At 40.3% G+C, this 23,079-nt stretch overlaps 1 protein-coding gene across 1 annotated transcript in view; it reads right to left on the bottom strand.

The window, feature by feature from the left end:
- Positions 1-23,079, bottom strand: part of LOC311153539 (potassium voltage-gated channel subfamily KQT member 1-like) — a gene marked incomplete at both ends in the record, with an annotated part of 408,184 nt that overhangs the window by 323,935 nt on the left and 61,170 nt on the right. Inside the window, 1 exon segment of the mRNA XM_084205470.1 lies at positions 11,432-11,546. Coding sequence (XP_084061596.1) covers positions 11,432-11,546 — 115 coding nt within the window.

The raw sequence follows: 23,079 nt of genomic DNA, 5'->3' as shown, positions 1-23,079 counted from the left end.
CCCTCGGCCACCCACAGTGTGTTTACTCATCACACACAGAGACTTGCTGTAAAGTAAGCAGGAGGATAATTCTGACTTAAATTTCAGGGTTTAATACTATGCATGAGTGATAAAATTAAATTTAGACTCCAAGTAAATATGCAGGGGTTCAAGCACACCAGTTGGTTTGCTTTCACAAGCAGGCAAACAAGCAACAAAAGAAATCTAAAAAGGTGTAATATAATATCACATGAAAGAGAGAACTCTGTAAGCCAGAGTATGGACACATTTCACAGAAATCCAATAGCTACCTATGTGGTTATAGCTGTAAAACTACATGATTCTATCTCTAAAACTCTGTCTGATCAAGTACCTACAGGGCTGGCTGTAAATTGGAAGGGAATGGGCTGCCCCCTTTATCCTGCTTATCGATTCCATCCAGCAGGGAGCTGCAGAGATGCGCTGATAACAAAAGATAAAGATTTCTCTCCAAGTTCTGCAGATGTTAGACATTCTTCCTGGGAAAATTCTAAGGCCATCTGAGGACACAAACTCAGATTCTTGACCAGCTAGAGGCAAAACCCAGATGCTTGAGCGCTGAAATAGAAGGCAGAGCTCAGTCAAGGCTCCTCAGCACAGTGAGCAAAGTCAAATTTTGGTGTCCAGGCTTTTCTCAGACATGCCCAAAACACACAAACTCTCTTCTCCCACCCCACAAAGAGGAAGGGAAACTGCAGAGATTGATGACAGGATGATGTGGTTCTGGGTGATGAAAGGAACTGAGAGGAGCCCAGGTGATCTCTGAAGTCACCAGCAAGATGTGCAAGGGAGCTCTGGGTGAGAGCAAGGCCTCCAAACCTTCATCCAAGGCAGGTGCTTCTTTCCCTGCTTCCATTCCCCATCTTTTCAGCCACAAGCTCCCAGCTCCTGCCCACTCCTCTACCACCAACAGCAGACCCTGCCCTCACCCCTTCACACTGCACTGGTCAATCCCCCATGCTAAGGAATTGATTTTATTCCCGTGCCTCAGCCCATTTGTGCTGCTGAGACCAAGTTTGGAACAAAACCATTCTCCCTCCCTGACAGAGCAGTGCTGTACAGAAAGAGCAGGGGTAATCAGCTTAATAAATGATACCTTATTTTACTTAGAGCTGACCTTGGGTCTCCCTGCAAGAGGGGGCAGACAAAGGATTTGCGATCAAAACCCTCAAGGTGGCACAGCCCTTCCTTGGCTAGCGAGTTCCCCTTGCCCAGTGCTTGTTAAACACTAACAGGCTTGTTTTCTAAATTAAAATTTAATCAGAGCTTGGCAGGTGGATAACATGACACTAATGGAAGCCTTTCGCTCAAGGTTACACAGGAAAGATTATGCATAGAAATCAAATTGAAACTTTTCCTACATTAAAAAGACCAAACCAGTGACATTTTTTTGTCAAGATGAGAACCAATGTGGGCTTCCACAAACTCCAGAATTCAGAGATGAGGTATGAAATTTACAGCAGACTTAGAAAAGAATTAAACACAGGAAGAGCACATGCTTTGTTTATCTGAAATGCTGCAAATTCCACACATTTCACATTAGAAGTATTTGTAATTTTTTAAAATAACAAAGTAGCTAAGCAGGCACAGGAACATGTGGAAAGAAGTTTACATTGTATTATTGGATTTGGATTACTTCAGGGACAAATCACAGAACCCACTGGAGGGGATACTTCAGTGACAACTGCTGGAGTTAAGAAATCAGCATAAGAACAGCTTCAAGAGCTCTTGGAGCTTTGTTTTCAAGCATATTTTTATCCTAATGAGCACCACACATATTGCAGACAGCTGACTAAATAAAAAATAAAAAGAAACGACCATCAAGATTATCTATTCCAGCCAGTGCCTGGATGTAGGCAGCCTGGCTGACTAAAGCAGGGGAGATAAGTATCAGTGAGTTATGAAAAATGCCATTACAGCAGGCCAGGAGCAAACAGGCAGAGCACTGGGAGGAACAGAGCTCAATATAGCGTGCAATGACTGCAAGCTTCAGTGCCCACATACTAAGCTTTCTGTACTGTAATGGTCTGATAAATTCATTTTGACCCAGAGACCAGAGATAAATTGTCTTAGCAATACAAACAAACAGCTAAGCAATTAGGGCAAAGTTTTTTGAGAAGGTGGTGATAACATCTAGAAGCATTATTGGGCAGGGGAAAAAGCAGCCCTGGAGATAGGGGGTTTAATCTGGAGTAAAAGAGAGAGTATAATGGCTTCTCCAAATTGCAGAGCACTGAAAGAAAAAGCAGACAAGCAACTGGCACTGGTATTTGTCTGGCATCTATTTCAGTGTATCCAACCTGAAAAGCAACTTCCATTGTCCCATTTGGAGTTCATCAAGTTTGGTCTATAAAAAGATTTAACATGTGCAGCTGTGAAAGTGTCAGAGCTGAGAAATCCATGAGGAACCATCAGGTTTTATAGAATTGCCATAATTTAAATTTCCTGGAAGTAACTTATTAAAATAGAGTTTTCAAGCACAGAGATTAATGCAGTGGTCAAATTAAAAAAGCAGCAATTTCATCTACCAGTTTTCACATATCAGTCCTTTTTAGGCACAGACATATGTTAGTTACATTGGCTGCAACAATTCCATTACCTCCCAGGCACAGAAATAGGAGTGATTAATATTTAACCTAAATTGTGTGTTGAATTATCAATGAGTATTTCAGCATTACTTTAAATCTATGTAATTAGATATGGTATAATATATATATGTATATGTAAATGAGTGAAATTTCAGGTCTAGAATACATTCCTTCAGTTTTGGTAGGGCTGCCCAAGAAAATAGCCATGAGAAGATATAAGATGATCTCTCATTAAAACTCTCTTATTGTGTACATTATGTTCACAACAAAAGTGAGAACATAATGTACACAATAAGAGAGTTTTAACAGAGATATCTGCTCGTTGCAAAGCATCTAAATTTTATTTTAGACAAAAAGAAATATGGAGGAGATATATTTAAATTGCACTTTTACTGCAGCTGAATGACCAGAGGTCTCTCAGTGTTCACTGAAGAATGAGAATTGGCATTGTTTTTAAACACACAATGAAGATGTAAATGGCATTTGCTTTACTAAAGAACTTCTTTTTCCTTTGTAAGATTTTTCTTTAAAGTGTATTTTAGGAAAAAATAATTTTAAGAAATCAGTAAGGCACAAACATACATGAAAAGTATTTTTGGAGCTGCCATAAACAATCCATAGCCCTAAGTCCATCCCACAGAACAGAAGCAGCTCCAGTAACTCAGCCATGTCATGTGAATTCCAATATCCTTTAATGCTGTGAAAAGCAAGTGTGTCTTGCTTCATTGGGTACTATGTTGCACTATACAAAAGTCTATAAAAGCCACCTGAATGGAATGAACAATTATTTATATTTCAATAAGGAAAGGCACTTGAGCAGTAAATACAGAATAAGACTGTCTAGAGATGGGCAAAAATAAGGCAAGACTGCAGCACCCCTTGATAAACACCAAATTAACACTTAAAAAACATAGAAAAGAGTCTTCCTTCTTTCATTTTAGGATAAGTGGACAGTCTACCTGCTTCCTGGGTAGAAATACAGTCATAACTCCAAATTGTTTGTTTGTTTAAACTCCACTCTGAAACATCATCACCAAATGATGCCATTTCAATTTATGATCAAAGTATTATTGTTCAAATTATATTGAAAGTTTCAAAGTAGATTTTCATAATATTAGTAATGATGAAATACCAAAGAAATCACCCATAAATTGCATTTTCTAACTACAGAAGTGCTCCTGACATCTGTAATAAAATTTTATTTCCTTTCTTTATCCTCGATGCACCCGTCACAACTTTTCTCTTAACTTTCACTTAGAGTTTCTGAATTTTTTTTCCTGCTTGATGCTGCCTCAGAAATGATGTCTGTAGGAGCAGCATGTTAGACAGGCGTGTCACCCCTTCAGAAAATAGGCTGTAAGGATTAGAAGTGACTCTCTTGAGTGGAAGGCAAGATTCTGGCTTGCAGGGCTGCTGTCCATGCTCAGAAGGACGGCAGGGTAACACTTAGCTGATATTAAGGTAAAATTAAAGCTCCCTGCCTTAGAAAGAATGATAGGTTTGAATCTCAGCTCTCCCCTCCACAAGTTCTAGCCAAAAAAAAATGGTGTTTTCATGCCTTTAAGCTTTTCCCCATCCTTTTTTGACCCTAAGAGGTTCTACAGTCCCTGTTAGGCAGGGATGGGCTTTTGGTCGGTCACAGGAGCAGCCCAGGGAAGCAGCCATGGAAAGAAAGGGAAGGACAACTGGTATGAACAATTTCTAAAGTACTTCTTGTGTCAAATGCTTCCAACACAAAGCACAACTGTGGTTTATGGATGGAGCTCAACCTCCTGAGCAATGACCTGAATGTTTAGGCTGCAGACACCCTGGATTCCTATCCCTGCTTCTCCTTTGCCTCAGCATATTTTACACAGCCAGTGAACACAACCAAGTGCCTATGACCAGAACAGGCACAGGCATGGCTCAGACACACCCAATTTAATCTCACAGCAGAAGGGCTAAAGCACAAAATACTGCAAACCCTCCAGATCAGGGGTAGCAGCAAACATGTGCTTGGTTATTTCTACAGAAGGGACAGAGTCACACTTCTCTGTGCACTTTTCCCACTTTTATCCTCCCCTCCCCAAAACACAGGTGCCACACTTTTATTTTGCCTGGCATTGACAGCCTGGGGTGGTCTGACACGAAGGGTTGCACTGTCCTTCAGCAAACAACACCCTTTTTCATGGTGTGTTTTTCCAAACTTCCATCACAGCTGCACGTAGAGGCACTCATGATATTGTCACGTGTCATGGAGCTTTGAAATTACGACTGAGTTATGATAATAATTAACTAAAACCTTGACAAATTCTGACGTCCAAATAAAGCCTTGATAATGTGATTTCCCCTTCCCTGGCTTTCTCCTCAGAGTGCAGACAAGAGACCAGGAATCCAATCCAGCTCCTTGCACCCCTTCCTATAACAAATGCTAAAGTTACCTTTTTCTATTTTCTGACCTGCTGCTGAGATAAATAACTTCTGTGTAAAGTAAAGCCACAAAGGGGAGTCGTTAATCTAATCTGGAAAAAGATGCATTTTTTGTAAACTATTTTCTTGACAAATATATACAGCCATATATCCCAGGGTCACTTCACGCCCCTGCCAGGAAAAATTTTATTCACACTTCAAAATTCTGTGAAATTATTAGAAAACTCATTAAAGGAAAAAAAAATCAATCCTAGAAAACGTTTCATAGAAGCTTCCGTTTCCAAAGCAACTTTTTATGTCAAACTTTTCCATCAGATTTGGAAATTTTGCTGCAGAGATGTTTACATGATAACATGCATCCAGTTATATTTTGACAGCCTTCAGTGGGCTGTTACAATAGTCTGTTTTCCAGGAAAGAAAGTCTAACCACCACACCAAGCTGAGCCTTTGGGGGTTGGTTAAATTGCTCATTAAACTGATGTTTAAGTATAGTAGGGGTTTTTCCTTAGTGTGGCAACTTGCCAATTTAACACAGGGGAAATTCAGACACAGATAAATTAAGTTTATAAGTAAGCTTGCTGAAATGACGAATGGGATTTGGAAAGCTGAAATGGGAGTTTCTGTTTCTCCTGTGTTATGGGGCAGTGCCCTCCACTGGCCAAATGTTCTCACTTTTGGAATAAAAGAGCAAAAATTCACTGTGAGTCCAGAATAACTACCTCCAAACCCCCTCAGAATCAATGTCAAATTCTTGTAAAAGGTTATTGCATATTGCCACCAATTTATACTAATGCCAGCCTTGCTTTCATATTACATGGTAATAAAAATACTTTGGGTGCTGAAATAAATCCCAAGGCAGCCCTTTGACAGAGTCCCAAATTAGAAGTGACAAGACAAAAATGGGTAGTGCTAAAAAGTGTAATTTAACACATGACCATATAGTGGTAAAAAGCACAGAACCAGATTAGCAATTACTACTGTCTGTTAAATTTCCACTATTTTACCTCATTTTTTTTTCTGGTCAGAACTGACAGATGCTTGCAAAAATCCCTCTTTGAAGCAATTTATAATGTTTTTGTGTGCCATGCTGAGGACAGAACTAGTTGCATCAGTAACACCTGTGTTCAATGTACATGAGAGTGGGAATTAGTAAGTGTCAAAAGCCAAGAGACAAAGAGAAACCTGGAAACAAGATGGATATAGATATATGCCCTCCACTCATGGTACTTTGGGTTCCCCCAGGAACACTATTTTTGTAAAAAAATTGTTATTAACGAGTTTATAGTTGATTCAATTATCCTACACAAGATCACTATCCAATCACTGGAATATATATTTATTATATTATATAGTTATTATATTCAGTGGGAGAGAGTTGCTGATGAGAAGGTGAACTGTTTCTTTAATAAGATTAAACACAATAATCTATAAGAGGAAGTTATGATAAAAATACAAAGATAAATGGAGCTGGCAGAGATAAACCATAACAATAGAAAGACTGAAAATATGCTTGGTGTTACAAGTTGCACTCTTGGATTTTCAAGCAGAGACAAAGAAGGACAAAAAATATTCTTAAGACCCTGATAAAACCTTCACTACCATCTGCAGACAGTGGATGGTTGAAAGTCAGAAGATGGGTTTAACATCCCTTTTTTCAAGGGCTTAACAATGACCATTTTCTTTGATAACACCTAATGAAAGTTTAAGGCCAAGCATAAGTTTTACTATATGTTCCATTCACTTTGTATAACATTTCTGTGTCAGTGGGCAATGAAGGAAATTAGTCATATTTCATATCAGTCATATGATAACCTATTTCCTCTAGAAAAAAAATAAAACAAAACAACCAAAACCACAAAACCAACATATTTCCTAAACTCGTTTTAAAAGCTAAAATTCTAAGGCTAGCCATGGAGTACCTTCCTTTGAATACAAATTTGATTTTCCAGCCCAGCACACAGCTGTGCTCGGGGTACCCCCATCTCTGCAGAACCAGAGCAGCAGCTTTGCTCTGTTCTTCCAGGCAGCCTGCAGGGAGCACAAACTCCAGCAGAGAACCCAACCCCCTGACTTCATCAAGCCTCAGTCCTCACAGAAGGTCCTGCTCACAGCTGGAGATTAATCTGGGATGCTCTTTTTGCATCAGGATTCACAGTGATGACACAGAACAGGGCATTCAGTCACCCTCATCCCCAGGGTCTCAGCTTCCCCCATTAAAAGAGGTTTTTTTGCATCCATTGCCTCACCTCAGGTCTATCTTTTCCTCCCTCCTCAGGGAGGGGAAAGATTTTTTTAATAACCACATTTTAATGCTGGGCTTTCCTGCTGATCCTTTTGTAAAGGTGAAACTCCCTTGTACAATCTAAGAGCCAGTTTTGTGCTGAGCTTGAAATTAAAAAAAAAAAAAAAAAAAAAAAGCTGGAGGAGGTGGGAGCAGTGGATATCAGAATATCAGGCTGCTTCCACAGTCAGGTCTGTGCTTCTGGACATGAAAGCCCTCAAGGTGAAGCAGTGAGCCATTTTCACAGCCTCAGCACACTCGACCCAGCTGCTCAGCCACGCTGACAGAGAATTTCTGACTTTTTCTCTTCCTTACAGTGCTTTTAGACACCACAGCTTCAAACCACGGAGCTCTGAAAAACAAAAACAGGATGTCTGCCTCCAAAGCTGCTGCTGTGTGTATTTTTTCTGTGACTGTGCTATCAGGGACCAGGTTGGTGTAATCTTTCAGTGCAGTCTATTGGCCAAATTCTCTTTCCTGATGGAAGGTTAAACTCTGGTGTGAGTGACAGAAAATGTTGTCATGGCCAAGAGTTCATGTCATCACAATAAAAACAGAACCAGCTGGAGATAAAAAAAAAAAAATTACTAAGTCTTAAAGTTATTGGGCTCCCCTTTATTCTTGCAAAACTCCAGTGATTCACTGATGGAGTTTTCTTCTGACTGTTCATCAGAGAATTTGAATATTAGGTGAGTAAATATGTCAGGCAGTCCAAATATTTCTTGCTAAAAATAGAACTATTCATCAACTGACTGAAATTAATATATTTATTTAATCCATCAGAATTGATTAATCTCTGACACCATCATTTTTTATTCAGCTTTGGACACCTTGGAAGCAGCCATTATAAACCAAGAGAGCTCTACTCAGGTCAGCAGCACACGGGATTTTTGGCCCCTGAGGAAATGGGCCAAAGATACTCAGCAAGAACTTCAGGCAGCCACAGAGTTATAATCAGAATATGATGCTCCTGTCCCCTGGCTCAGGAGTTGTTCACACTTGTGCAGAGATCACCAGAAACAAACATCATCCCAGCTGTCTAAGGGATCCAAAGCAGCTGTGTGCCTACAAAAAGCTCTCTCAAGCTCCATTTTCCACCTTGCTGCCTGATTTCACTGGCAGCTCCTACCAGGGCAGCTCAGCTTCTCCAGGCTTGCACAGACCACACACATCAGAATTCCCTGGTGGGTGCATCCAGCACTGACACCTGGGCAGTGCTGCAACACACTGAACTGGTTTGCTTTCAGTCAAATATCACCTTAAACAACAATATCAGCAGTTTTCAGGCAGCCTGATGCTTGCTTGGCAAAAGTTACTGGGATGTCAATCTGCTACACAGGTGTTGTGCAGGTTGATGTGACAGAGTCTGGTCTAAGGCAATGAGGCTCAAGGGTAAGAAATCTGTTTTCCTGGGATATCATCTGCCCTTCCCACACACTGCAGGGAATTTGCAAGAGTGTGTGGCCTAATGCAAAGCTTATGCCACCAGAGAGCATCTCTGCTGCCATCCATGCAGCAGAGCAGACTTGATGAGCACCTACTGCTCACATTACAGAAAACAACCCTCAAAACATCACAGCTGTAGACCTGGCACCATGTTTAATAATCAACACAGGAAACTGAAAAATGACCAGTTACAGACTGAAATAAGTAACTGCAGGATTGATTTTTCTAGCTGCAGGATTGATTTTGTAGCTTAAAACACGTGCTGAAGGCAAGCAAAACTTTAGCTTTTGGCAGTTCCCCAAAGTCAAACTTGAGTTCACAAAGTGCCTCACGTGAAACTGTCATCATTGTGGGATCCTGGCAGGAACTGACATGTGAAAGCCAAGTTTTCACTTATTTTGCAAGTTGGGAAGGCTCACTGTGTGTTCACATATGCACACACACCCACACATTCCCTTTTGGCTGAATTTGACTCTTGGAAGTGTTTTTGTTTTATCATTGACTGCTTTTATGACTGTAGGATGAAGATTTGTTGGCCTAATTGAGTGAAAAGCAGAAGCCATGCAGAAGCCAAGCACACACCAAGACTTACCTGCTTACACTCCTGCCAAAAGACAAGATAAATAATTACACTGAGTGTATCTAATATTGATGTGTGTGTCATGAAAATACAGTGTTAAATACTGTTTGCATTGAAATTGGGAGTTTAAGCCTGGACCCATAAATACAACACATTCTGTGCTTCTCCCATAAAGCTCACAGTTTGAAGAAGGAGACACTGCACATTTCTGCTCAAGAATCAGCTTGACTTTAAAATGCATGCATGCTACTAGGTAAAAATGCAGACATAAAAAATGAGATGATCAGTGACAGAGGTGAAAATTACTACTCTCAATTTAGAAGCAAAAAACTAGATTAAATGATGTTTTGGCTTTGTTCTTACACAGTACCTTTATACCCATAATTTCTGGCCTTATGTTTTCTATACATTTGAAGTTTTTTACTAGTATTTGGAAGCTATAATTTATACATATGTTTTTTATTGTGGGACTTAGAATGTAAAAATCCTTAATTTAGCAATTTCAGTTGCAAGATCATTCTGTTTCTATGCATCTGACATCCAGATCAAGAGGAATTAAGGCTTTCATAGTATATGAATTTAAACTGTGTAGCACAGTACTTCAAATCTCTCCACACTTTAATTTCTTTTTTCATTTGTGCACTTGATTGTCTTTCTGGTACCCCTTATTTTCCCCACAAGGGAGAAATGCATTTAAAAAACCAATAGGAGCTAAAAATGTAGGTACAGTTTGCACAACAAAACCTAAGCCACAATATCACCATTTTCATGCACTAAACAGTAGAAATAAGATTAGATCTGAGAGGTTTTTTTCCCACAAATGCTTTCTTTGGATGTGCTGAATAAAAAGAAGAAAACAGATCAATTTGATGGAACAATTTAGAATTCTCTGGTTTGAAAGCAAGGCCAATATGACACGTTGGGGAAATGCAAGGACCAGGATATCCCCTATGAAAGCACAGTACAGACACATCATCTCTCTGAGTTCCATGGACAGAAATAAACATAGGATGTGAAAGAAACCCTCTTCAAGGCAATCACACACAAAAACCCTCTTTAATGAAATCACATTGCTTTCAAATTCATCCTGAACACCACTGTGGATATTTTTCCCTATCTGAAGGCAAGCAACAATTTTTTTCTTTTTCTCTTTTTTTTTATCAACCTCAGATAAAGGGTTTTTCCAGTGACAATCCCAAACGTTCTCCTGCAGGAGTGATCTCAGGTAAGTTTTTCATCAACATTACCACGTTAATGGTAACATCCAAACATCAGCTAGACCTTCATGAGCCTGCTAACTCAGGAGACCTCCCCACCAGCATTATTTGCATCAGTTTCTGATGGGGGATAAAACATTGCTATGGCACCTGGATGTTCTGGTCCATCCCGGCCTTCTTCTGTGTTTTAAAGCTTTGATTTACATTTGAAATTTTCTCCAGAATCCCCAAGCCCAAAACAGGACATGTATTTTACAGGACAAAAGCATGAAGATTACTCAAGATCCTGATAAAACACAATATAGAGTTGTCCTGTATGATTATTTTATTTCCAGAAATATTTGCTAAGCCAAGTAAAAGCAACAACTCAACAATTGCAGTGAACTCCCTGATGGGGATTTTCTGTCCTGGACAATAACTTCACTTTCATATTTATGGAACATCATTTCCTTAAAAATGTGCTTGCTCTATAAAAATATTACATGAGGTAGCCTTTCTGTTTTCAGGCTGTATCTATAAATGACTATTTCATTTAGGTGTCCAATCAATTCATATTAGGACTGCTTTAGAGCTTAACCTGATAGGGCAGTCTACAAGTATAGAAGTGTTGCAAAGCTCACAGCTCCCAGGAACTTTGTCAGCTGCCTTAAAAAGTGGGAAAACAAAGACACCAAGACTGCAAGGCACCCAGCACAGAGCAGTGCTGCTTTTCCAATGCCTGGCTACTTCCACCAAACTTCAGGCTAAATAGGAAACGTTCACACTTAGCTAAACAAGATCACATCCACAATCACTTCAGGTGCACCCAACCAGCCAAAGCATAGCTCTCCCTCAGTGACAGGTGTCCCTGGTTGTTAATGAGCACCTAAGGGATGAGTTTGGGATCACTCACTGTGCCACGTCGGACGCTGCTGGCAGCGGGCACTCCTCGGGCGCCAGGTCAATGTCCTCAGTGAAGCTGCTGGCCCGTGACACGTCTGGGCTGGGCCCTTCCAAGCGTCTTCTCACTGCACAAAGGATGCAAAGAGATCATCACACACTAAGCAGACCAACCTACAAGCTCTTGCCGTGGCACATACATAGTTCAGTCACAAGGAACCTCCTTCAGGAAAGGTTTGTCTTCTCGAGGGCTGTCCCCGCGAACAGAAATTCACCACCTCTGCAATACAATACAATACAATACAATACAATCTATCAGATTTCCATTTCCTCACTCAACACCATTTGCTATGTATGCTTTAATACCTTCAGAACTGTTATTTCAAATGCTATTATCATACAAACAGAATACTTGAAACCACAGCCCTCTCTGGTCACTATACCCTCCAGTGTTCCAAATTTCTCCTTCGAACCAGGAAGCCTCAGGTGGCTGGGTGCAGTTGGCTCTGCAGGATAACCATAGTGGATACAAGCTGTGCTGGAGTATAGCCCATGTTCCAAGTGTTACAAAGGTACAGATTTCATTACAGATTTTTAAAACATGGCCAACCAATGAAGGAGTTCACTAAGACACTACAAAAATCAGAGAAGCGCAGCTGGCACTGTAAGTGGTAAAATCCAATGTTTTCTAAAGATTTCCATCCAGTATAGGGCTGACTTCATCACAAATGTGTGGTGTACATGTACCTGTCTTTCTAAGTTCTGATGCATCAATATTCAAAAGCAATTTCTGCTGCAAGTTCTCTTCATTATCTTTTCCTACATTAACTTGGTTCAAAAGCTATAAAGTGTATCTAGCTTAAGTTGCTCTGATCTAAAAGCAATTTCATTCATGCTTCCTGGTGATCTAACAGTTTCTAAGGAAGCTACCTATAAATTTGAATTCTGATCATCCTTGAAAGCATAGCACATGAGCTGACAGAGTCTAACTTGGAAAATGGATACTATGACACATGCAAATTCAAGGGAGGGAAAAAAGGGTGTGTGTGGATGAATCACTAAAAGTAAGTATCACAGCAAGTAAAGACTAAATAGTGTCACTGGCATATGCTGTGATAACAACCCACATGAAAGAAATAAGAAACCTTGCCTCCTAGAAAATGAAATTGTTGAAATCTCCAGTTAATTCCAGAACACTTTAGCTGGATTACATTCAGGTTCAAGTTAAATACTAAAAAGCCCACAACACCAGAGCTTGCTATTGGAAGAGCCATAACCCAAGTGGCAAGGAATGAAAATGAAGTCCATGGAAAAGAATTATCAAATAGTGTAACTAGACACTGACAAAGGACATAAAATGACTAAGCTATTTTATTTACCTCTGCTGCATTTAATCACAAATAAACTGTGTGTTTCCAGGGAAAACCCAAATCTTCCTGGCACTGGGAGCATGAACTTCTGTGCTTTCCCAGCACTACTGAAACACTTTGGCTGTTCTAGAGGAGCTTTATTTTGTGAGACCTGCCAGTTCTGCATTTGTTCTGATAGATATTTTTCCTGTAAGAGAACTATGTGGCCTCCTACTTTGCCAGACAAAGTCTTGAAACACACAGATCCCATACTTGAAGTATGGCTTTGGGAAGCACCAGTCCCTGAACAAGTAACGTGGCACATGATCACATCTGCAAAATTCAGCTGGGGGAGTTTTGGTTTCAGCTACAGTAAGGTTTTCCTCATAGGAACTTAGCAAAACTTGGGATTGGGCCAAGGCAGAGCTAAATCACTGTGCCCATATAAGGCACATCAGATGAACAGGAAAACTCTGCATTGCTATCAATTCCTGCTCCACAATGAACTGCTGGAAGGGTCAGAGCAGGGCTCAGTTAACCCATGGCAGTTTGCCTCCTTCATAGCACTGCATAGGCACTAAAGTTCCTTCAATGCATCTGCCATGAGAAGCCATAGGATTATATTTTAATCCTGTCATTTTAGGGGTTTGGTCTGTTACTGCTTTATCAAACTCCTCTCTGGCTCATCACCGCTGTTTGCAATCTACATCCAGGCACTCCTAAAGAGCCCAGAAAACCCTAATTGTTCACATTTGGCTTGCTAGCTCCTTTTCTGAGAAGTTTTCCCTACTGCAATGTGCCCCACAGCACGCTGGTTCTGAGCAAGTGTGGATGACAGCAGGAGCCAGTTTCCAAACCTTCACGTCCTCACCATTCCCGTGGGCTGTGCTGAGCAGCTCTGCTGTTCCTGCAGGTGCACCTGGAGCCTGCCCTCTGACCAGGGACCTTCTGCTGGGATGGGGAACCTCATCCTGGGATTTAACAGCCTCTGCTTGGCCACCCACACAAGCAGGACAAGCTTCTGTTGTGCCTTTACATGAGGCAAAAGCAGCCAAATTGTCCCTTTGGTGAGCACTGCTGTGGTTATCTGCGGCAGTCTCGCTCCCCAAGGAGGGCACATTTCATTCCTGCTAGCATTTGGGAAAAGACAACGATGTGATTGTGAATTCCACACAAACAGGAGTTGTGCAACACAAACTCTGGAGTAGATTTTATCAGCTGAACGGAACTTGTGTACTTGGCTCCATAAAATTAAGTATTTGGGTCACGTCTCAGAGTTTGCCTCACTGCTTCCCCTCTGCCCTCCCATCCTTCCATGGTCAGATCCATGGACAGAACCATTTTTGCCATTTTGGTTGCAGACTAGATTTATCTCAAAAGTAGTAAGAGAAAAAAGAGCTGCTCACAGAAGCACTGCTCTAATATCTCAAGATAAAGCAGAAATCATAGCTCTGAGGCTCATCATATTTGGGTGGTGAGAATATGAGATTCCCTACCACTCTCAGAGCCACCTGACTCAATTCAAAGTATTAGTTTTGGAAAATATTAAAGCTATCACCAGAGAATACTAGTTTTATCCATGCAACCCTAATAGAAGTTGTTTAATACTGATTTCCCTCTATCCTTTAAGAGCTCATTCATTTTACGTGTTTCTGCTCTAAAGTATTAACACATGAATAATGTGTTCTGGTCCCTACATGAATGCTAATGGTAAATGCATGTAATATATGGTATTTTCTAAATATTTTCTGTCCTTTAAGTGACTGTCAGAATTGTGAGCAGTTATTTTCTTATCCAAAACACCCATTCTGGAACCAACTCAGTTTTTGTAGTTAACTCACTTTCCTTGAACTTCCAAAACTCATTTAGACAGCAATGTTCAGTCATAAATCAAAATTCTCAAAAATCCCACTAAAAGGGACAATTTCTTTTTTAATGTCAATAAGCCATAAGCTCCTGAGCAATAAAGTAATTCATAATAATTATTCATGATAGTGCTTTCACTTTGAGGAAACGTGTAGCATTATGATACGTTCAACACATGGCGGTGATGTTTTCCAGAAATAAACCTCAAAGTTGTAAGGCCCAGCTACTACAGATGGTAGTTTGTAGCAGCTGCAGCTCAAGCCAGAACAACTCTGTCTTCCCTCTCTATATTTATTTTCATAAGATTTCCTTGTCCAAACTGACTTTATGGGAATTAATGCCCTACATTTGATGCTTCAGAGTACTAAGCAGGGAAGGCAAGGAACTATGAAGAGGGAAAAGAAGAGGAGCCATCTCTCCCTTCCATGTGTTACTACTTAGAGGATGAAGAAGCTGTACTGGTTTCATCATAAAATATACAATATTTTATGAGCATGAAAAGTTGGAAGCAGCAACTTGAAAGTACAGAATAGTATCTAGCACACTACAACAAATTCCAGTGATGCCACAAACCCAGGGAGCCCCGAAACAGAGCAACTGATTAATTCAAACAGCAAAAAGGAAGTTAAGTTTCATATACTTTTAATTTCTAAAATGGAGAAGTCATAAAATAAACACATCAAAACGTAACCCAGAGGTATTTTTTGTAATGCTGTTTGGCTTTATCTAACCTTAGAGTCCTTCTCTATATTCCACTAACTTCTGACTTTGCATTATGGGGAAAAGGCAAGCTCACAAATTAAAAATGCAGCAGCAAACATGACTGCACTATTGTGGTCATTCCCAAACAGCCAATGTCTATCTACAGCAGGAAAAATAACAAGGAAGATGCTGCACTATCCTCTTCTCAGATAAAGAAGGTGAATAAAAAGCAGGTCTCTGTTCCTTCACTGTCTTCTCATCACTTTCAGATCAGAAGCAGTTAAAACCCTCTCTCTCCCAACGCCAGGCTGCTCTACTCAGTACCATCGGTACACAGGACATAAACATATGATTTAATTTCATCTGTAAGCTTGCATCTTGACAGAAAATCCCTGGGATAACCATGCTTCCTTTATCTGCAGGGATGAGCAGCCTGTGGGATCACACTGCTATGCCTTGTCTACTTTCCTGTGTCAGGAACTTGTATCACCTCACTAAAAATAATGTATTTGTGAAGCTGCACAGAGGCAAACTGCTTTTGGGGCTGAGACCAGGTCATCTCCAGATCCTCACTTTCCTCAGAGGAAAAAAGGAAAGTCAACAGCTTATGAAAGCCCAGAGGCCTGGAAGTGCCTGACACCTCAACACCAGCCTGCTTTTAAAAACTTCTTCAACTTGCTTTTGGTATCATTGCTCTCAACAGGCAAATGGCATTCAAGGTCCTCTGAGGAGTCGCTTTGGAACAATACAGTAAAACAGAATTAGCATGAAGTGAGCAATTTCTTTACCAAAATTATAAGAGCTTTTCTTCATTACTGTGTGAAGCTACAGTGGTGTCAGGAGTGTACTCAGTTCTACTCCAAAGAAAGATATTTTTACTTTAGTTTTATGTAAAACTGTTACAAATCTGAGCATCTGAAGCTGTGATTTTACATCCTTACCTCACACTCAAATGTAAGCCATCTGCAAATGCCACATACATTGTCCCATACTCAACTCTTAGTGAAAGTACAGTTAAAAAAGCTCAGGCTACTTTCTGTACCTAATTTTAGGCAGCTAAATTTATTATCATCATTCAAGATGTGGCTGATTTAAATTCAGGACAATGTACAAGAATTGAATTTTTCCCCCAAAACACCTGCAGAATCCCACCAAAATTAATTAAGCAGTGGTTTGCAAGGAGAACAGAAATAAAAGAACAACTGAAATGGTGAATTGAGGAATAAGAATAAATTTGTATTTGCAGCAGACACATTGCTAACTCCATGCAAAAAGTGCTGAGCACTCCTCCTGCTGTAGTTACAGATTGGGCTGCAAGCGTTTTAGATAAACTTCAACATCTGGTTTCCTGTGTATCTGATTTGAAACAATCAGCACTCAAAATGCACTAATGCTGCCTTTATTTGTTGTACATTCTTTTGTTTAGATAAGCCTGCAGGCCAAATTACACACTGCCTTACAGCCCCTGGAACTCAATCACTCATTACAGGGCTGATGGGACAGCACAGGGATGTAAATGAATACCAACACATTAAAATCACAAGGGCATGTAGCACTGGAAAAAGGCATGTAGGGCTGGATGACAGGCAGGGAGAAACAATTAAACATACTCTTGAATGCACATGAGGATGTGCTATCTACCCAGCTGCCTGAACGTCCTTTTCAGACCTAGCACAGAAGGAGGATGTAACACGCACCAGAAAGAAAAAACCAAAAAAACCCCACAACCAAAAAACACACCAAAAAAAAACCCAAACAGAAAAAAACCCACAAACTACAAACCAAACAGAAAAAAACCCAACAAACTCCAAACATTTTCTACAGCATCATAAATATGTCCGCTTTAGAAGACATACTTCACAATCAACTTTTTTAAATACATATATCAGCCTAAAACATCCAGCTGAATATTCTGCATGGAATAACTTGCAGAGCAAGCAAGTGTCCATTCTGCTGAAGCCGTGCAATGCTTGGCACTCTCTGTCAAGCAGGTTTGTTGACAGACTCAGAAAGTGGTCAGGGGCCAAGTGCACAAAGAGCTGCAGGATCATACACAGGTGGGACTGTCAGAAGGGAACTGGAGGTGAGTGGAGCCCAGGAGAGAAGCCCTGCAGTGCTGGTGCCCCTCACTATCTGCTTAAATACCCAGCTATGATCTCCACTGGGCTCAGCCCAGCCCCTTTCAGACCCAGCAAGCACAGATTTCTCTTGCCAATTTAATCTGAAAAACCTTTTTAAATGTCTATTGACTGTGCTGTGATAAAAGCACTCATGGAACTAAAACTACCAATCTAGATACTTTTAAAACTTTTGTCTTTCTGCTTGCATTATGCTCATGATTGGTTTTCCATTTTCTTCTCCTGGGAATGACTCTCAATAAAAGGGATGGGGCTTGGAGCACCCTGGGCTAGCCAAAGCTGTCCCTGCCCATGGTAGGGCTGGAACTGGATGATCTTTAAGATCCCTTCCAGTCCAAAGCATTTGGGACCTTCTAGCCTGTTCAGCTGAGTGAGATGGAAGGCAAAAGCTTTGTTGTAAGAAGTAGAGTCTTTAAGGGCATTTCCATATGCCCTTATGGGAAAAGACCTGTGGCTGGCAAGAGTTCCATTGACTCCTGAAATGCCATATCCTATCCCTTCTCCTTGAACACAGAGAAGCATCCAGGCAGTTGGACCACGTACAATCTACAGCCATGCAGTAAATATTCAAATTCTTGAGTATTTATTCAAATTTTGTAGCATGCCCTACAAAATCATGGCTTGGCTTGGAAGGTTCCCCCCCCAAAAAAAAGATGACAGGCAAACAGGCAGCCTGTAACTGAATCCTACAGCAGTTTCTCATTCTCAACCCAAATCATAGAAATCTCCCATCTCTTAAAATACAGGATCAACTTTAACATTTCCTCTCTCCTGGGTATAGTTCCTGAAAAAAAATGCTTTTTTTTTTTTTAAATGAAAGCTCTTTCTTCAAAAGATACACAAAAAGTGGACTTCCAAACTTCAAGTCTGTGTGGGGGATGTGGAGGGTAGAGGTTGGAATACACATATTCCTTGTTGGCTGGGAAGGGGAGCACCAGAGATACCCACAGAGTGAATTGCACAGCAGATGTATTATTGATGCAGGATGACCCCCAGCCAGAGAATAATGTGCAATGACTGCAAGGATTTCAGAAGGCTGAAATGATTTCAGAAAGCTGCTTTATAAAGCTATACTATATTGTACTATACTATACTCTCTCCTAAAACTATACTAAAGAAAAACCTGTGACCTTTACCAGACAGTCACAGCACAGCTTTGACCTAACTGGTCAATCAGTCCAAACAACCATCAGCAGAATCCACCTATCAAATCCCTTCTGGTAAACAATCTCCATAACACATTCCACATGTGCCAAACAGCAGGAGCAGCAAGTAGAGATAAGAATTGTTTTCTCTCCTCTCTCTGAGCTTTCTCAGTGCCTTCCCCAGGAAAAATCCTTGGAGAGAGAATTATGTCTCTCTCTGTTCCAAGAGTATGTGAATACCACAATCTATTAATTGATAGCTATTAAACTGTAGATATATTAATTGATAGCTATTAAATTGTGCCTCATGGCTGCAGCAGGAGGATTATGACAGCAGGAAAAACACAGAAGTGAGCTGCTTTTCATGATCTCCTGAGGCCCAAACACTGCCATAGCTGGCCCAGGAGGGATGTGACCAGGACACCTTTGGGAAAGCATCTAACTGGACAAGTTGTATTCAAATGATGCCAAGAGAGCAAAGTTTTTCAATATTCTACAGAAAACTATTTTGACAAGCATTTCTTTATTCTTTATTAAGCCTTAGCCTGTTTCTTTTGCTTATCTGACACAATCCTTGTGCCCATGGGTACTTTTAACATGCTTTTGAGCTGGAGATACCATCTACACCTTGTGAATATGCAGAGATCAGCTCTCCAAGACCAAATTCAAGTCACCAATACTGATGCATTTAACTTTTTAAGGCTGGAAATACTTGATTGTTCATTCAGTTATTCTGAAGAACAAAATGTACAGCAATAACAGTGAAGAAAAATAAGACAGAAATAGCTTTCAAAGAGATCCTTCTTCACTGCTCGCCTTTTTTTTTTTTTTTAAGGACATGAAGAACTTGACCTTAAACTGAAACAATTAATAGTCAGTGAAATGTAATTTGGCAGCTTGTTAGCTCTGCAGGGAGAGCTCTTAACACATACAAACTCTTAGAATTACACATAGGGAATGTATCATGTAATATAAATATATAGAGTTACATTCCATTATGGGATTCAGAACTGCCATTATAGTAAAAGTGTTTATTTTAACAAGGAAGTACAGTTTTAGTGTGGCTATTAAAGAAAATAAACCAGCCTGAAAACATTTTTATTTTTCATGACTGTTAATGGTCAAAGCATACAAACTGCAGTAGAGTAAAACCAGAAACATAATCTGAATTGTTGTCAATGTTTTGACTCACAAGAACACAAAACCCAATTACTGTAATTACAATGAAATATGCCACAATTATTTGCTGGTCTTATGCAGTTCTTGCCCTCCCACAATTGCATCCTTGTAGAACAATTTCCCTATTTACTAGTGTTAATCATGAATTCAATACAGACAATATTGTTACCAACCTGCCTGTTCCACACTGAAAAAAAAAACTGTAAATTAAAGTAAATCTTATTAGTAGAGGAGATAATTTCCATATTTGCCCTTAAGCTCAAAACAAGTTAAATTAATCCACAGCTGTTGACTACACTAAATGAAAACTATTCCTAACTAAAGCTTCAGCTGCTATTTCATACATTCCAGGTGTCAAGAAACAACATTTTATGAGAGTATTCCCTACTTCAAATATATTTGCTCCAAATATTTTTTTTTTAAAGCTTGAATGTGAGGATATTTTAGGTAGGGCAGTAATTTGAGTAAGGGTCCAAGTTACAAATGCTGAAAAGAGAATTCAAAGCAGCCATTGTTATGTGCATCCAATGCTGTGTGAAAGTATGTGTGAAAGTAACATGGCCCAATTCTCATTCTTAGTGCTAGTAATATTAATATTTATCCCACTCATAATTTTTATTTTTATATAAACACGCCATTACAGACGTTGAACCCTAACAGAGCCATCAGGTGAAAACCCAATTTCATGGTACTATCTTGATTTACAACCAAACATTTTAATTTTAACAACACAAAAAAGAGTGTCATTTGGTTTCTAATCCATCCATCCAAATCCATTAATTTTCTAACCAACATCCAACATTAACTGTTTCAGACACATTGCCAAGATGACAGAAATTGCAAATGTTTTTAGGACAATCTGCTTTGTGTCACTGACCAACCAAAGGTGCTTTGCTATCTGATGGCAGCAAACCCTTGCAGAATATTCCCTTCCACTTTCTGTGGCATTAAAGATTCAGATATCACTCAGTGTCATAAATCAGGTGGAGAATCCAAGCAGTGAGTTCCAAGCTCCATCTTGTCCTATAATATCTACTACAATCATATCATAGGCGGAATAGAAGTTTCTCTAGTATAACTTTGTTAGAGCACTTGGATAGTTTTCTTTTTAGATTGTAACAGCCCACAGAAAATTGTTAAGTTGCTGTTTTAAGTGAGCCATCAAATCCACTCGTGTCTGAAATAAGAGATTGCTCAAGACTGAGCTTCTTTTTGTCCAGCAAAATGAATATTTAAGACTTCTCAAGTACTCATTCAGAAATAACCATTTCCCTTCATCTATTAAATGTGGACAGAATGGTAATTCATTACAGATGTGCATCTATCTTTTTTGGTAGGTGTATTTAGGGGGTAGTAGGATTCCATGGCCACCCAGATGCAGAGTAGAAGCCATCCCAGGAGGGTAGGTACCACTCCTGAGACAGAAAAAACCCAGCTGGGTTGGCCTAATATCAGATAACAGACCAGGACAAAGAACTGTTTCATGCACTGCCTTGTCTCCAGCTGAGGTGAGGAGCAGATGCTCAAGGACAGGACAAACACACAATGCTGGCTTCACACAGAACTTCCTATGGGCTGCACTTTCCAGGACTGAGGTGGCATCCAAGGATTCTTGCTGGGGCTTCTAAGACAATAAATTTGTTCCCATGGCATTCAGAAAAACATCACAATTTGTTTACACTGATTTAATGCAGATCTGAATGCTCACTTGCCCAGTGAATGGAATATTCATGCAGTGACCCCCAACACTGTTAACATTGCTGCAGGGACAAAAAATGCAACACTTGTGAAGCAGCATGTCACAGCCCCAGAAAGGCAGGATGTAAGCAAAATTCATTTCATTCACATAAACTCTCAGAGAAAGGTGTTGCAGACTCTGGAAACAGCAAAGGCACAGCCAAGAGGTAAATTACTGCTCTGGGGAGGATAATGCAAAGACTCCTATTACAACCCCAAAGCACTGAGACCCAAGACTTTCAGTGCCATTCAGAGCCTTGGCAGCACAAATGTTTCACCCAAGGATTTGAGAGATTTAGCTTCAGATCAATAGGGAGAAATTATTGCCTTGTTTCCCATCTCCCCCTTCCTTTCCACTGATGCTCATGTGCAGTTATTGCCTTATTCTGGGCACAATGTTTTGCTACTGGGGACACCTCCCAGATGTCTCCCAAACTGGTGCTTCATGAGCTGCCTTTGCTATAAATGCTTTAGTGTCCCCTTATCCAGATTTGGATCAGGCCCTTTCCCCATCTGAGAGCCAGATTTAAATGGGTTAGAAGATACAAGCGGCTGGAACACTTGGTGGGTGTAAAGCACTGACCATTTCTGGCTTTGCAAAGGTGATGATGATGATGATGATGATGGGGTTTGTGTACATGGCATAGAATCTCCTCCTTCATGTCCTATCTCCCCCAACACAATTTCTTCAGACAGCTGGCAGATAAGTTAACCAGGTAAACACTGGAAAAATCCCCGACAATTTCATCTTGTGCAGAGAAAAACTGCCTGGCCCAGGTACAGCAGCAGCTGAATGCAGGGAGGAAAAGGGAAGACTCTGGATGTGTCATTGCACCCTAGGAAATGGCAACACACTAAAACCCCATTCAGTGCCGAGAGGGGAGATGTGGAAATGAAAGAGGAAGCAGAAGAGAGCATCAGAGCTCCTCAAGAAGCCTTATTCTGAATTAAATTCTTTCAAAAAGTTAGCAATAAACATGCTCAAATTGATTTTTTTTATTAGAAATTACTACTGAAACAGCCCCTTAACTGACTCCAACTTAAATTCCCTCGCTCTCCAATTATAAGAGAAGTCCAGGAAGTATTTCAGCCCAGGCTCTTCCCATTTAACCAGTTCACATCCAAGACTGGCAGACACTAATACACTAATTTATCTAGCCAAGAACACCCTTATCCCTTTAAGGAGACTTCAGAAGATGACAGCAAATAATTTAAGGTGAATGTCTTTACCAGGCAGAAGCCCCACAAAAGCCACCATGACCTCACTCAAGCAGATCTCTAGCAGCTAAAAGTGACTTTGCTCATCTGACCTGTGAACAGACCTAACTGTGCTATCAATGTGATTTTACCTCACTAGAAACAGGGCAACCACAGAACTTCCAGAGATCCCATTTCTCCAGGAGATAATATCAAAACCAGAAAAGCAGTAAGACTCTATTTAACACACTTTATCATGGTCAGGCAGGTTTGAGTGTATTTTTTTTGCATGCTTTCTGCTCATCAGGATTTTCAAATTCACCCCTGTAAAGCCTTCAGCTGCTGGAC

Source organism: Fringilla coelebs (assembly GCF_963513975.1).
Source record: "Fringilla coelebs genome assembly, chromosome: 5".
Taxonomy (NCBI): Eukaryota; Metazoa; Chordata; class Aves; order Passeriformes; family Fringillidae; genus Fringilla; species Fringilla coelebs.
The sequence above is the reverse complement of the archived record's forward strand: the minus strand, read 5'-3'. Positions and strand labels throughout refer to the sequence as shown.